At 45.0% G+C, this 14,558-nt stretch overlaps 1 protein-coding gene across 1 annotated transcript; it reads left to right on the forward strand.

Annotated features, from left to right (window-relative positions):
• Positions 1–2,143: 2,143 nt before the first annotated feature.
• On the forward strand, positions 2,144–13,598 carry LOC308298090 (kelch domain-containing protein 3-like; the record flags this gene model as incomplete). Its single annotated transcript, XM_080741648.1, has 3 exons — positions 2,144–3,081; positions 12,508–12,529; positions 13,473–13,598. The coding sequence occupies 3 exons, from the start codon at positions 2,144–2,146 to the stop codon at positions 13,596–13,598; spliced, it is 1,086 nt and encodes a 361-aa protein (XP_080597774.1).
• Positions 13,599–14,558: the final 960 nt, after the last annotated feature.

The raw sequence follows: 14,558 nt of genomic DNA on the forward strand, positions 1-14,558 counted from the left end.
CTCCCGGGGTCTGCTGAAGAGACGTAGTGTTGTTTCTCGAGGTGATTCTCGCTCACCAAACTGCTCCTGAAGGCTCTCTCCTTGGATTGAAAGGCCGACCACTGTTGCTCGGTCAGGGGGTTCACAAGCTCAGAAAACTCCGGGGATCCTAGCTCCATACCCAGAATGATAAAACTGTACACTTAGTGAGACAATGGACTGGTCTTAACACACACACAACACGTGACATTATATTTCACAGCAAACGTGAGGGCGGTCTCGGTGTTCCCAATTTTGAATGGTCATATATTGCTACAAGGCTCTCCCATTTGTTAAATATGTTGAACAATGATGACCAGTATGTGAGAGAGCTTGCACGTTCTTCTCTGTTTTTGGACCTAAAACGACGCAAGGTCCCACTGGCATGTGGCTCAGATCCTAACTTCCTAGGCTTCAAGAGGAAGCTCAGTGGAAAGCTGGACAGTCGCTGCCCCGGTTTCGGTGCATGGTCAGATTGGCCAGACTTAAATGATCTGTGTTGCTGGGCGGATGTTACCTTGGAGTGGGTAGGGCCTAACTCTGAGGTGATGGCTGTCTCAGAGGACTTTATATCTGACCCCAGTATCTCTGTCAGAGCCACTATGACTGTGTGTGGAACAGAACACCAACTTCCACTAACTAATGCCAGAGGCCGCCTCCTATGGGCACAACAGCAAAGGCAACGGCAGCATTGGACTGAACTGAGACTGCAGGGCAAGACTGCATGTCTTCCTGCTGCTGACCATTCTGTATCTCACTCAGTGTTCAAAAATGTTGCCATAGACGAATGTATTGTTGTCTTTACTCTGAAAGCGAGGTTGCAGGTTTTACCATCTAAACTTAACCTCTCCATCTGGTTTCCAGGCAATCATGCTCCTTACTGTATACATCATGGTCACGAACAAATAGCTGAAACCATGTCCCACATCTTAAATGGGTGCCATGTATACAGGGGACTCTACATAAGTAGGCATGACAGAATAGTGGATTTGATATCAAAAGATATCTCATCCATCTTCAGGTCCTCTATTATGCTATATAAGCATTCTACTGTGAAGCCGAGCATGTTTAGCCTTTGTAATGATGATTCTGCGTTCTCTAACATTTCAGCTAACACCCCTGATGTCATTGTTGTTAATGAAACCCATAGGGAGGTGTTTATTCTCGAGGTCGGCTGTACCTTTGACTACAGCTTAGAGGAAGCTTTCTTAACCAAAGTGTTAAAATATCATCAGCTAGAGCAGACCATCGCTCAGCTAGGCTACAGATGTAAACTCTTGGTTTTTATCTTTGGGAGCCTAGGGCATGTGCACAAGCTGGTTGTAAGGGGCCTTCAAATGGCCGGCCTCCCCAAAAGGAGAGCCAAACAATTAGCAAGGTACTGCTCTGTATCAGCTATTATAGGAAGTCGCTCCATTTGGAGGAGGCGTTGTTATCTTTACCCATGATTGTTGTCTGCTGTGCTTGACATCTATGCCAACAGTATTGTGTGTAACAATGTTCTGCCCTACCTGCACTTTGTAACTGGCAGTTTTCCTTGATTATCTGACTGCACTGATATTGTTTATGTCCTTTGTACGAGGAATTCTTGTACTTCTGCTTATGTGGACATAAATAAACATTTCAAATGTGTGTGTGTGTGTGTGTGTGTGTGTGTATGTGTGTGTATGTGTACTCTGAGGTTACAACAAAAATATCTTAAGACAACCCACTTCAACCTTAAAATCAGCATACAAATGTATATCTGTCCAGGTATGAGACATGAACTGCTTCATAGATTACCAGGGACGTGCAGAGAATGTTCCTTTTGGAAAAATGGCCGACCTCCAAGCTCACAACGCGTCGCAGTGTGAGCTAGTACAGTACAGTACAGTACAGTACAGTACAGTACAGTACAGTACATTAGTTACGCCACTGTAACATGTGACGGTCGTAAATCAAACGTCAGCTGAATGATGCAAATCAGGAGGATTCCAGGCTAAGCGATAGTGGATTGGTCAGGCTTCGTGTGACGTTTCTGCCGAGGTTCCAATATTAGCGGCAGCGCGACACAACAGCATTCTATTCCCTTAGAGAGCAAGTCTTCAGGATCCACTCACTTCCACTGAGGTGCTGGTTGTGTAAGATGCTGCGCTGGACAATCCACCAGAAGGGGGGGCCAAAGAGGCACCTTCCCGCTGCTGTGGCAGTGGGTAACAAGGTGTATGCCTTCGGAGGGCTGTGCAACAGCGACACCTACAAGTACTACCACGACCAGATCGACGTGAACATCTTCAACGTGCTGTCTCTGCGCTGGATAAAGTTGTTCCCCGTGACGACCACAGGACAGCAGGCCGACCCCCTCGCGGAGGAGGACGAGGTTCCCTCCATGCGCTATGGCCACACCACCGCGCTGATAGACAGCATCATCTACATCTGGGGGGGAGTCAAGTACACGCTCAGGGAGTACTGCAACGTGCCTTACACGTTCAACGTGGACACCCACCGGTGGTCTCTCCCCCGGATCTCCGGGAAGAGACCAGGGGCGAGAAGCGGTCACTCGGCCTGCGTCCTGGAGAAGGTCATGTACATATTCGGAGGATTCAACAAGTTGACCAAGTACAGCAATGACATCTACAAGCTGGACACCGCCACGATGGTCTGGGCTTTGATCAACGCCAGCGGCACTCCGGCGCCCGCTAGATGGTGGCACTCTGCCACCCTCATCGGCACGAAGATGCTTGTGTACGGGGGCATCGGCGACCGCGACCAGATAGACTACAGCAACGTGAGAGTGTTCGACACGGAGACCGACGGCTGGCTGAGCACGCCGTTCTCACAGCTGCTCCCGGAGGAGCGCTGGAGCCACTCGGCCTTCGTCTACAAAGAAGAGCTGTACATATTCGGCGGGCACAACTTCCGCCTGCAGCGGAACATCAACGATCTGTGGAGGTACAACCCCAAGACGTTCTCCTGGAAGAAGGTGGAGACCAAGGGGGACACCCCGTTGTGGGTGTACAGGATGTGCTGTTGCAGGGCGGGGGGTCTCATCGTCCTCTTTGGAGGATACCTATCCGACGACCTGTACATCTTAGACTCGAGTCCTAGTCTGAAGACGTTATGCAAGCTAGCTGTTATCCGGTATCAACTGGAGCAGTCGGAGCTCCCTTACGACGTCAGGTGGGAACTGTCAGTCATGCCCAAGCCCGACGTTACTAACGCGATAGAACCAGTAGGACTCCCCCAGTTAGGGAGCCCTACGATAAGCGACCGTCAGGAAAATGAAATAGAATAAAGTTGAGGGGATCGCCGTCCCTTAAGAAAAGTCTCTTCATTTAGAAGAGGACAGAAAGCAGAACACCGGAATGCGCTCAGTGATACCCAGCAGGAGCTAATCTTCATCATACAGGAGAATAGAGAAGTCATGCTGCCAACTGAACTGTGCCACGGCAGAGCATGGCTGTAAAGGAGAACATCTCCATGAACAACGTCTGTGCCCAGTTGATCTCCATCGGGAATTAATGTAGACAGTTATGGAAGGGAAACATATTATGTTTCTAAAGGATAATAACTGGCAGTGGGAGAGTAAAGTGACCTCAAAGGTGGAGACCTTTGTACTGTTTTTGTCCTTTTTTTTGTTGCTGCTGACAATGTTTGAATTGTCTATCGTCAGTTACAGTTACAGCACCAGGAGAGGGCGCACGTACTGCGCTTGGTGTATCTGTGCGTCCCGTGTGTCTGCTTTTACGTCATCCATTGGGAAAACCCTTGAAAAAACACTGGGTGACGTCACCAACTCGGACGAGTGCCAACTTGCCCACCCACATACATACAGCACCGATCGCAGTCATTTAGATTTTTAGATCCAAAACATCTGAGAGCCGGGGGGCCGACCTTTATGTTCAGATATAATGTGCGGAAAAAGGTGCGAATCATGCACCATGGCCGGTATTCACCGGTGATTCCCTATATTTGGGCATCCTACTGAGAGGAACCTCATATGGGGTTATATAGCAGAGGGAGAGGTTCCAAATGGGGCTAGTTGCAGTATTGCACCCTCCTGCAGCCCCAACATATATAATAATATCTGGTCCCATCCTCTTTTACAGTACACTTTAAGACATAATAAGACAGAATAAAGCCATAAGAGGATGGGACCTAATATCTCAAGCGTACCAGTTGTCACTTGGGGCAATTGCAGTGAAAACTTTCACATCGATCTGTAATAGAATCCTCATTGTGCTCCTCTGCATAGCAGCACAGCCACATGTTTTCTCTACTCCATTCAGATGCACCATCCATCCAACAGAACATTTCACACAGTATTGCTTGTAACTGAATGGAGCCCTACAGCTTGCGTTATTGCTTATTGCGACCGAAGGTGAGAAATGTCACCGCTTGTCTCTGTCTCGGTCTATGGGTTGGTTCCCTTGAAACATCACTGTGACATCACAGGTGATATCACAGGTGACATCACCTATAAAGTCCATACATGGGTATTCCCTTTTATGCCCATATGTAAAGATCCCTGATATCATCGATATACATCACTGGCCATGCAGATGGCCAAGACATGGCCCATATCTGTGTGGTTGGTTCAGATAGGGATCCCCATGTATGGGCATAAAAGACATTGTATGTTTTGATGTCATGGGAACCACTCTAACAGAATCCCTTTTATGCCCATACAGGGAGATCCCCATGATGTCATCAATATTAAGCCCATATCTAACTGACTTCATATGGGAATGCCCATACATGGAGGAAGACAGCCCATGTCTGTGCGGCTGGTTCAGACAGGGATCTCCATGTATGATGGGCATAAAAGGGATGTACTATATACAGTACATGGATCTCCATATGGGTAAATGGTCTGATATACATCACTGGCCAGATGCCCAAGAATTGGCGCGACCTCGCCCTTTTGGGACGAGGTTGCATGTTGCCCTGAGGCGTCTTACTAGTAAGTTGTGGACAAAATGTGCTAGAGACGTGAGTCAACGGTTTTGGCCTCTTATACCATGCCAAGGGGAGATACACATCATAATATTATCAAATGTGGCGTCCAGGGCCAAATGTGGCATATCAAAACTGGGGGCATTTTAAATGAGAGATCCACTGAAGGCTGCATAGTCCGATCTAGTGGCTGTGAATGTGTGTCTGCTGAATGCTTAATTGTAACGGTAAATCATCCTCGCTCCTCTCCTCCCCTCGCCAGGGGGACATTGAGAAGATTCATTGTTGGTTTCTATGAGATGTTTGATGGTTGCGGTGGTCCGCTCACAGATGTTTCAGAACAAAACCATTTCATGAATCCTACATCCTATTGTGTGTGTGTGCGTGTCTGCGCGCGCGCGCGTGTGTGTGTTTGCGTGTGTGTGCGTGTGTGTGTGTACTTGTGAGCGAGCTTTCCGGTTTGGTGTGGTTTTGATTAGCGAGTAAATAAATACATAACCGGCTCGTATCCCACGGCACCGGAATGTCATTGGCTGTGAAAAACCAGCCAATCACGGAGGAAGGGTGGGCGACTGCCGGTCCACCGGTTGTAGAACGTAGCGTAAACTAAAGTTCACAGGCTTGACCGACCGTTGCAAAAATGTTTAGTTCAGTAACCACAGTGAATCCTACCTATAGTGTGTGCCAGCGGCTACGTCATTGTAGTCCTTAGCGGCCATTTCTTGGGTCAAAACACAGGTGTTTCAATTGTTTGATTGCATAGAACTAATGCTATAGTCTAATCAGAACACCTGTGTAAGGCTGTGTTTACCCAAGAAATGGCCGCTCTTAGAACTACATTTGGCACACCCTATAGGAGTAGAGGAGAGGAGAGACAGATCTGTTAATGAATATTGTACAAATGCCTTTTATTGACACTTTTTATATGACCTATAAAGTGACAACAGTGTGCTTAATGACATCACAGTTACCTCACCTGTTTCTTCTGGTCAGAGGACCATTGTCCATCTCCTTGGATGCACATACACACACATGCGCGCGCGTACGCACACACATACACACACAGGCCGTTTCGGCAGAGTGATATCATGATTGTTGATGTATCCGTTGTGTTTATTTGCTTTGTCGCCTCCGTGTTAAGTTGTTAATTGATGAGCGAGCGTCGGTGCTAATGTTTACACACAACTGCTAATGAAATGTGTATGTGTGTGTGTGTGTGTGTGTGTGTGTGTGCTGTGTGTGTGTGTGTGTGTGTGTGTGTGTGTGTGTGTGTGTGTGTGTGTGTGTGTGTGTGTGTGTGTGTGTGTGTGTGTGTGTGTGTGTGTGTGTGTGTGTGTGTGTGTGTGTGTCTGAGGGAGATATATCAACCGTGTGTGTGTGTGTGCGTGCACACGTGGTCTCTATGTCTAACAACAGTAAATCACCAGTACAGCTCATGGTTCTTACCACGTAAACCCTAGTGTACTGTACAGTACATATTTTGGGGCAAATATTTGGCAAAAAATTGCCGTCCATGGTCGTATGTTGGTTGGCTATTCTCGGTGTAGAGATTTTGGTGTATAGGGGGAAAAGGTGGATGCTTAGTACAGAGCCCTGGGGGATCCCAGTCAATGAAGTATTTAGCGCCATAAGTGGTTGGTTAACCCATTTAGGCCTAGAATTATTGAATGCTTTAGCTATAGAAAAATAGCAGATCTACAAGCTCACAGCGCTGCACCAAGTGCCGCGCTGCGAGCTTGTAGATCTGCTATTTTTGAAAAAGTCGTGAAAATGTGTGCAAATCTTTGACTATATGTTTTTTTCAAAGCGAACATTTGTAACTCAAATTTTGCTTCTGGGTGGTCCCTGGAACGAAATATTTTGAGATGGGGGTCCGTGGCCAAATAAATATCAGTTTGGGGGTCCTTCACATGAAAAGGTTTGAGAACCACTGACATAGTAGTCTCTCAAGAACAGACTAACTGAGCTCCAGTTAAGTGAAAAATAGGACCTTTTCTTTGACGATGGCTGGCCAGATTGCTGACATAGAAACATAGTTTTTTTCAAAAAACCTTTAATAGAAGGATTCAAAAGACAATTCAAATTTTCATGATTTTTCAAAAATAGCAGATCTACAAGCTCGCAGCGCGGCATTCGGAGCCGCGCTGTGAGCTTATATATCTGCTATTTTTCAATGTTGAAAGCATAAAATAATGATACACTATAATGTGTACCCGTAAGGACAACTTTGTTTTTTTACAACAAGGCCAAGGGTAGTAATTAGAGAAAAGAAAAGATGCGTGTTGAAATGTTTTCATTTAATTCTTTCTATCGTTTTAGCGATTTTAATGACTTTGATTTCAGTGGTTGGGGGCATGCGTATACGAGAGGCTAAATATGTCTTTTTATACACACAATAAACCCATTTCCAAGATGCACCGCAATCTTTCATGTGCAGATGTGACTTATGGGGGCTAGTAGTGTTACTGTAAATAGTAATAAAGAAATTGGCGGCCACTTGCACAAATGCCCCATCAAAGTAGTTAAAAACGCTAAAACGATATAGAAAGAAGTAAATGAAAACATTTTAACACTCATCTTTTCTTTTCTCTAATTACAGTCTAAAATATGAACCCTTTAACAGATTAGGAACGATGGGAACGATGCCCCTTGAGTTATGCAATACCCACTGTGCCCCTTGTCAGAGTGTCCTACCATCTGCGTGTGCACGTGAGTAATTATGGATGTTTGTGTGCGCGTGCGTACGTGCGTGCTGGTTTGCGTAGTTTGCCAACGTTATTGGTGAGCTGGTGTTTTTCTATAGAATGACATCAGCCTATTTCTGGCTATGTTGTGTCCACTCGCCGTACACTCGCTGACCGTTGCCATGGTCAGCCACGTCCTGTGTGCACGTTACAACGGGCGCGCATGTGCAGTACGTGCTAGAGAGCAGCATGCACGCGTCCATGAGTCAACGTACAGTATGAGTGCCTGCAATGAATCTCTTTGCAAGGGTGTGTGTACACACAAGATCGAATGCTGTGTGTGTGTGTGTGTGTGTGTGTGTGTGTGTGTGTGTGTGTGTGTGTGTGTGTGTGTGTGTGTGTGTGTGTGTGTGTGTGTGTGTGTGTGTGTGTGTGTGTGTGTGTGTGTGTGTGTGTCGGATGTTGTCTCTCTGCCCTACATGCCTTGGTTGTGTGTCAAAGTGTGACTAACATCCCTTAGTACAGCGATGACACTTTTCACACATAGTCACTACCAGCAGTCCATCACACACACACACACACACACACACACACACACACACACACACACACACACACACACACACACACACACACGCACACACACACACACACAAACACACACAGAGCCATATGTATTCACACAAAATATGCACACACGTACTGTACACACACGCGCGCGCGCTGTGCCACACACATGCAGATTGCCATATGCAAGCACACATCACACAGATGTATCGCCGTATTCATTGACCCTGCTATACGCGCTTGCACACACACACACACACACACAAACACACACACACACACACACACGCACGTGTGCGTGCATGCACGTGCAAGTTAGCTAACAGACCACAGAATGCTAATTTGAAAAATACCAGACCAGTTCCATCTCCTCTGCATGGGAGCTCTCTTTATCTTTCCTCTTCTTCATGTCTTTCTCTCTCTCCGTTTAGTTCTCTCTCTCTCTCTTCTTCTCCGCTGTATTGTACACAGGCTCTGTTCTAATTGGAAACGCCTGGACGCTCTGTCTCTCTCTCCCTCGTTCTCATCTTTCGACCAGAATTGCGTTGTTTTTCATTTTCATTCCGTTTTTTATGTTCCACATTTTACACCAGTTGATTCCCAGCGGGTTCCAGTCACCCAGGAGGTGAATGGTGGTGATGGTGTGTCATGGAGACAGTATATTAAACGACACAGCCTTCCTCTGCTTAGAGATGTTTGGCTCTTGGACTGTGACCCCTTACAGATCGTCTAGCTGCTAGACCAGTGTTTCTCAAACTTTCAAATTGCAAGGTCCCTTAAAGGACACCATTGTTTTTTTTACAACAAGGGTTCATATTTTAGATAATCATTAGAGAAAAGAAAAGATGAGTGTTAAAAAGTTTTCATTTACTTCTTTCTATTGTTTTTAGTGATTTTAACGATTTTGATTTGCATGCATGCCCCCAGGTTGGCTAAATATGTAACTTTGGACACAATAAGCCCATTCCCAAGAGGCACCGCAATCTTTCATGGGCAGATGTGACTTATGGGTGCTGGTGTATATAGTAACAAAGAAATTAATGGCTTATTGTGTCTAAAAAGACATATTTAGCCACTTGTACGCATGCCCCCACCCACTGAAATCAAAATACTAAAATCGCTAAAACAATAGAAAGAAGTAAATGAAAACATTTTAACACTCATCTTTTCAATTACAATCTAAAATACGAACAATCCAAAGTTGTCCTTTAACTCTGACAGTGTACACATGGAACCAAATGGACCCGTTAAATATCTCTTTATCTGTCAGTCCTTGTCACTATTTGAGCGGTGCTAACCATTCCGTCCTGTCCCTTTTATGCCCATATATGGAGATCCCTGATATGTCATCAATATTAAGACCATATCATGGAATGCCCATATATGGACATACTGTGTCAGTCTCTTGTGGTCTATGATGTCAGACATCTATGAATCATCTCTCTCCATATTTGGGAAAAGTTACATTTTATTAACTTGTTGACTGCCAAGGGCCACAAGAGGCCGCTAAAGTGCCACCACTGTAACATACGGGTACCCACGCAGCAGTGGATCTTCATTTCACGTTGAACAGTGGAATGAACATGACCCGGATGAAGAGCGCTAACAGATGGCTATAGGCTTCTTTTTTTTTTTTGAAGCCCGATTTGCAGCGATTTAGCCGGAAAAAAAACTTTTTCGCTTCCTTAAGAACACAGTTCAGAGAAAATGGTCTTCAAAGATGTGAGAATGTATTGGATTAGGCGGCGCGATTCGGCGGCGTTACCCGATTACGGGCCGGTGGAAAGAGCTCGCGGTCGGCGGCCTGGATGAAAATTTAGAGTCAGGCTTCGTTGAGGCCTCTGATTATTTAATTCATTTTACTAAAGAAACCGGAATTGTTCGGTTTCGGCACCTCGGATACGTCGCGCATAGATTGAGTTTTTTGGGGGGGCTCTAGAACCACCCACGTCTCTACAAGCAGCTCACGGTAAGTAAAATAGCAAAAGATTGGATTGGATTGAAAAAAAAAAGACCCAGAAATTGTTTGGTTTTAGCACTAAAATAGTTAGTCAATGGAGAAAATGTATATAAATTAAATGATGTAACATATCTCTACGCAAGGAATCGATTCCCAATAAAGCTGGTTGATTTGACATACGTCCCAACTAAGTGTGTGCCTCCAAAACTATTCCCATTTTCTCCTGTACCCCCTGCAGTACCCCTGCTTACCCCTAGGGGTACACGTACCCCCATGTGAGAAACACTGAGATAAATGAATAAATAAATAATAATAATAATATCGTCCTGTTTTTTACGCAGTCTTTCCTGTGCCGTCCAAGCGGTTGGGAAATGTCTTGAGTGAGGGGTTGCCTCTGGGTGAACTCACCCAGATGACTGACTCACAGAATGAGGAAACACTTGAGAGTTCCCCTGAACGCTGACCTTTGGTGGAGAGGTGTTGAAATGAACGTTGCTTTTGTTTTCCCCGGCTGACACAAAACAGAGCAGGAATGATTCAGCGATTTCTTTTTTCTTCTTCTCTCTCTCTGTCTTGAGTCCTTGTTTGGCTGCGTGACGCGCACAGCACGCCTGTTCTCTCTGACACGTACTAACGACTGTGTGTGATTGACTCTATCTGACATCTGGATGGAAGATGACAGAGGAGAGAGAGAGAGAGAGAGAGAGAGAGGGAGGAACAGGGGGAATGTAGACATTTCAGGATGAAAAGAGGAGGTAGATAGGAGGGAGGGAGTGGGTGAGCAGTTATGGAAGATGGAAATCTCGATATTTCCACGTTTCATTATTTCGGTTAGGTTTTGGGGTAAGTTTTAGGCATACCGTTTTACTGAGGTTTGGGTTTGGGTTAGGTTTAGTGGTTAACATTCACCAGGTTAGCATTCACCAGCGTCAGCAGGTTAGCATTTCACCAGGTTAACATTCACCCGCGTCGGACAAATGGAAAGTCGAACAAAATGGAAGCTCCCATATGGAAGAACTACTCACATTTCTTCTTCTTTTTTTTTTACGTAGGCTAAAACAAATGAATCATACCAACTCTGTTATAAGTTTGGTATCAAACATTTACTTGATTAAGTACAAAAGTAATTGCATTCCAATATTCTTCCAGTACCAAAAGTAAAAGTGCTCATCATGCAGGATGTCCCATTGATTTCACAAGTGTTTCAAATGTATACAAATATTTAGAAAGTATGAAAAAGGGGTGACGTGGTTCATGTATATTTTGTAATAATGACTAAAAAGTAACTAGTAAGGGTGCAGTCACACCAATCTTTGATTGCGGCAGATTCTGCCGATGTTTTTCAACAGGGAACAGAGTGGTTTGTTGCCATTCAAAACCGTACAAGTGGGAGTAAAATATTGAACGCTGGAAATACTCCTGTAAAGTAAAAAATAAAAATAAAAAATACTAATAAATAAAAGAAAAACTAAATCAGTGGTTCTCAAAGTGGATTCCAGGGACTCTGTGGGTTCCTTTAGGGGGGTCTAAATTGACCCATAGAACCCCGTTGGGGTCCATTTGGTTCCATTTGTACACAGGTCAGAGTTAAGGGGAGATCTTGATTTTTTTTTTTTTAAGGTTTGAGAAACACTGCTCTAAATTGTACTTACGTAAAGTAATTGGGCCAATTTACTCAGTATACTTTCCACCACTGCAGTGAGAGGGAGACAAACATGAGAGGAGAGGAGAGAAGGAATGAAGGGAAGAAGGAAAGGAGAGATCGGGGGAATAGGGGAGGAAGGGGGTGACATGAGGGCATGGGGGATGGAGAGAGAGAGAGAAAGGATGGATGAATGGATAGACTGTAACAATAATCACCTTTAATTTATGCTCATGTAGTCTACCACTTAGCATCAAATTGCAGGTTAACCTTCTGACAACTTGTTTGCAGTTTGGAGTACATTCACAGCTTTGTGTGTCTGTGCGCGCGCGCGCGCGCGTGTTTGTGTGTGTGTGTGTGTGTGTGTGTGCGCGTGTGCGTGTGCGTGTGCGTGCATGTACGTGCGTGCGTGTGTGTAACTTGGCGTTTGTGCTGCATTTGGCGTGTTCACTGCTTGGCGTGTTCATGAGTCTGGCATGTTTAGCAGCTTGCCGTGTGTGCATTTGGAGCCTTCGCAGCTCGACGACGACGACGTGTATATATTTGCCATGTTTACAGGTTGGCGTGTGCGTGTTTGGCGTGTTTTGCAACTTGCTGTACAGTCGCGTCGCATTCGCAGCTTGTTTTTGGCTTGTCGAAAGCTCGGCGTGCATGCGTTCGTTTGCCTTGTTTAAGTGTGTCTGCGTTCCGCGTGTTTACAGATTGGCGCAGACATGTGGAAACGTGAGTACTTTGGCATCCATTGGTTTAACATTTTTGGACAATAAATACCTTTTAGGGATTTCTTTCAATTCCTACTTTTTTATATGTAAACTGGATTTTGGGTCTAGAAAACCACAGAGAAAACCCATTGTTAATGAGATGTGCAACCTCTCTTGGTTTAGTCACTGTGTGTATGTTCTGCATGTTCAAAGGTTGGCATCAGTGGTGTAAAGTAATTTTGTACATTTACTCAAGTACTGTACTTAAGTACACTTTTGAGGTATTTGTACTTTACTTGAGTTTTCCCAATTTACAATACTCTTAATTCTACTCCACTACATCTCGGATCCAAATATTGTACTTTTATTTCACTACATTTATTTGAAAACTTTAGTTACTTGCTACTTTGCAGATATAAATTATAATATTATAAAACATACATAAACCCCATATAGCCCTATTTAATACCATGGCTATTTGAAAATAGCCGATCTACAAGCTCAGTTGTGAGCTGCTATTTTCAAACTTTTTGTACTTTTACTTTTGGTACTATATGTATATTTTGACGGCAATACTTTCGTACTTTTACTCAAGTACATTTTGAATTGCAGACTTTTACTTGTAACAGAATATTTCTATATTGCAGTATTGACACTTTTACTTTTTCTTTTTCCACCACTGGTTGGCATGTGTGTCTAGCAGTGGTGGCTCGACACCTCTGCTTGATAGCCTAAAGCCTAATATCTCCGCCAGACAAGAGGGAATTCCCCTTTAGGCTTGTGGATGCTGGCTTTACTTTGTGGGACAGTGCACATTAATGAACATTTCACGAACGTGTTGTCATGTAAATATGCCAGATTTAGAGCTAATTTTCATCCGTAGTCCCACATTCAAATACACCACAAGTGACAAATAGAGAAAATACAATATAGAACTCATTACAAAGTTCCCTCGATTTCCGTAGCAGCAGTATGGCTCGGGAGGAAGAGCGGAAGGCTGCTTTGGACCCGGAAGCTTCCCAGTTCGATCCCGGGCTCCCCCACAGAGAGTCACCGTCAAAGTGTCCTTGAGCAAGACGCTGCACCTCTGATTGCTCCCGATGAGCAGGTTGCTTCCTTGCATGGTTTCCTTCCTGCCATGTGTGTGTGTGTGTGTGTGTGTGTGTGTGTGTGTGTGTGTGTGAATGGGTGAATGTAATGCACATTGTAAAGCGCCTTGGACAATTTTACCAATTGTGCCCGATGACCAAACGTCTAATATATCTGCCCAGCCAAGGGGGGGAGGGATTCCCCCCTTTATGCTAGTGGTTAAGATGCCTTTCCATGCGGTTCAAATCCCGGGCTTTTACATGTACATTGTGCATTTGCTGTGTTTGCATCTTTGGCGCGGATGCATGCATATGCCGTGTCTGCAGCTTGGCATGTGGCCGTGTGTGTGTGTGTGTGTGTGTGTGTGTGTGTGTGTGTGTGTGTGTGTGTGTGTGTGTGTGTGTGTGTGTGTGTGTGTGTGTGTGTGTGTGTGTGTGTTTGGCTTGTTTGCATGTTTGGCGTGTTCTGCAGCTCACAGCATGTGTGTGTTTGGCCTGCGTACAGCTTGGCGTTTGTGTGTGTACGTCTTGGCGTGTTTTGCAGCGCGGCCTGCCTGCGTGTCTGGCACACATCAATCTGCATCAATCTATCCCAGAGTGGTTCTCAGAGAGAGTCAAGGCTTCTGTTTCCACTGCTCTAGTGTTGCAACCGTTTCACTGCTCATCTCCCTGCGAGAGCACTTAAACACCCATTTAAAAGTGCCATTAGCACCCGGTGTTTACTGCTCGCAACAATAGGTCTCTCTTTCCAGCTTTCAATATTTTACTTTTTGAATGGCAACAAACCATGCACTCTGTTCCCATTGAAAAGCACTGGCAGAATCTGCCGCATGGGCAGAATTAAAGGGCCACTTCACCTCTGGGACAACCCTATCTTATTTTATTGTTGTTTGGGACACAATCAACACAATCCTGAGTGAGTGTTCAATCTGTGTTTTTAGATATTTAAGTATTTCAGCATGA

The sequence above is a fragment of the Nannobrachium achirus genome (genome assembly GCF_963921795.1).
Source record: "Nannobrachium achirus genome assembly, chromosome: 14".
Classification (NCBI taxonomy): Eukaryota; Metazoa; Chordata; class Actinopteri; order Myctophiformes; family Myctophidae; genus Nannobrachium; species Nannobrachium achirus.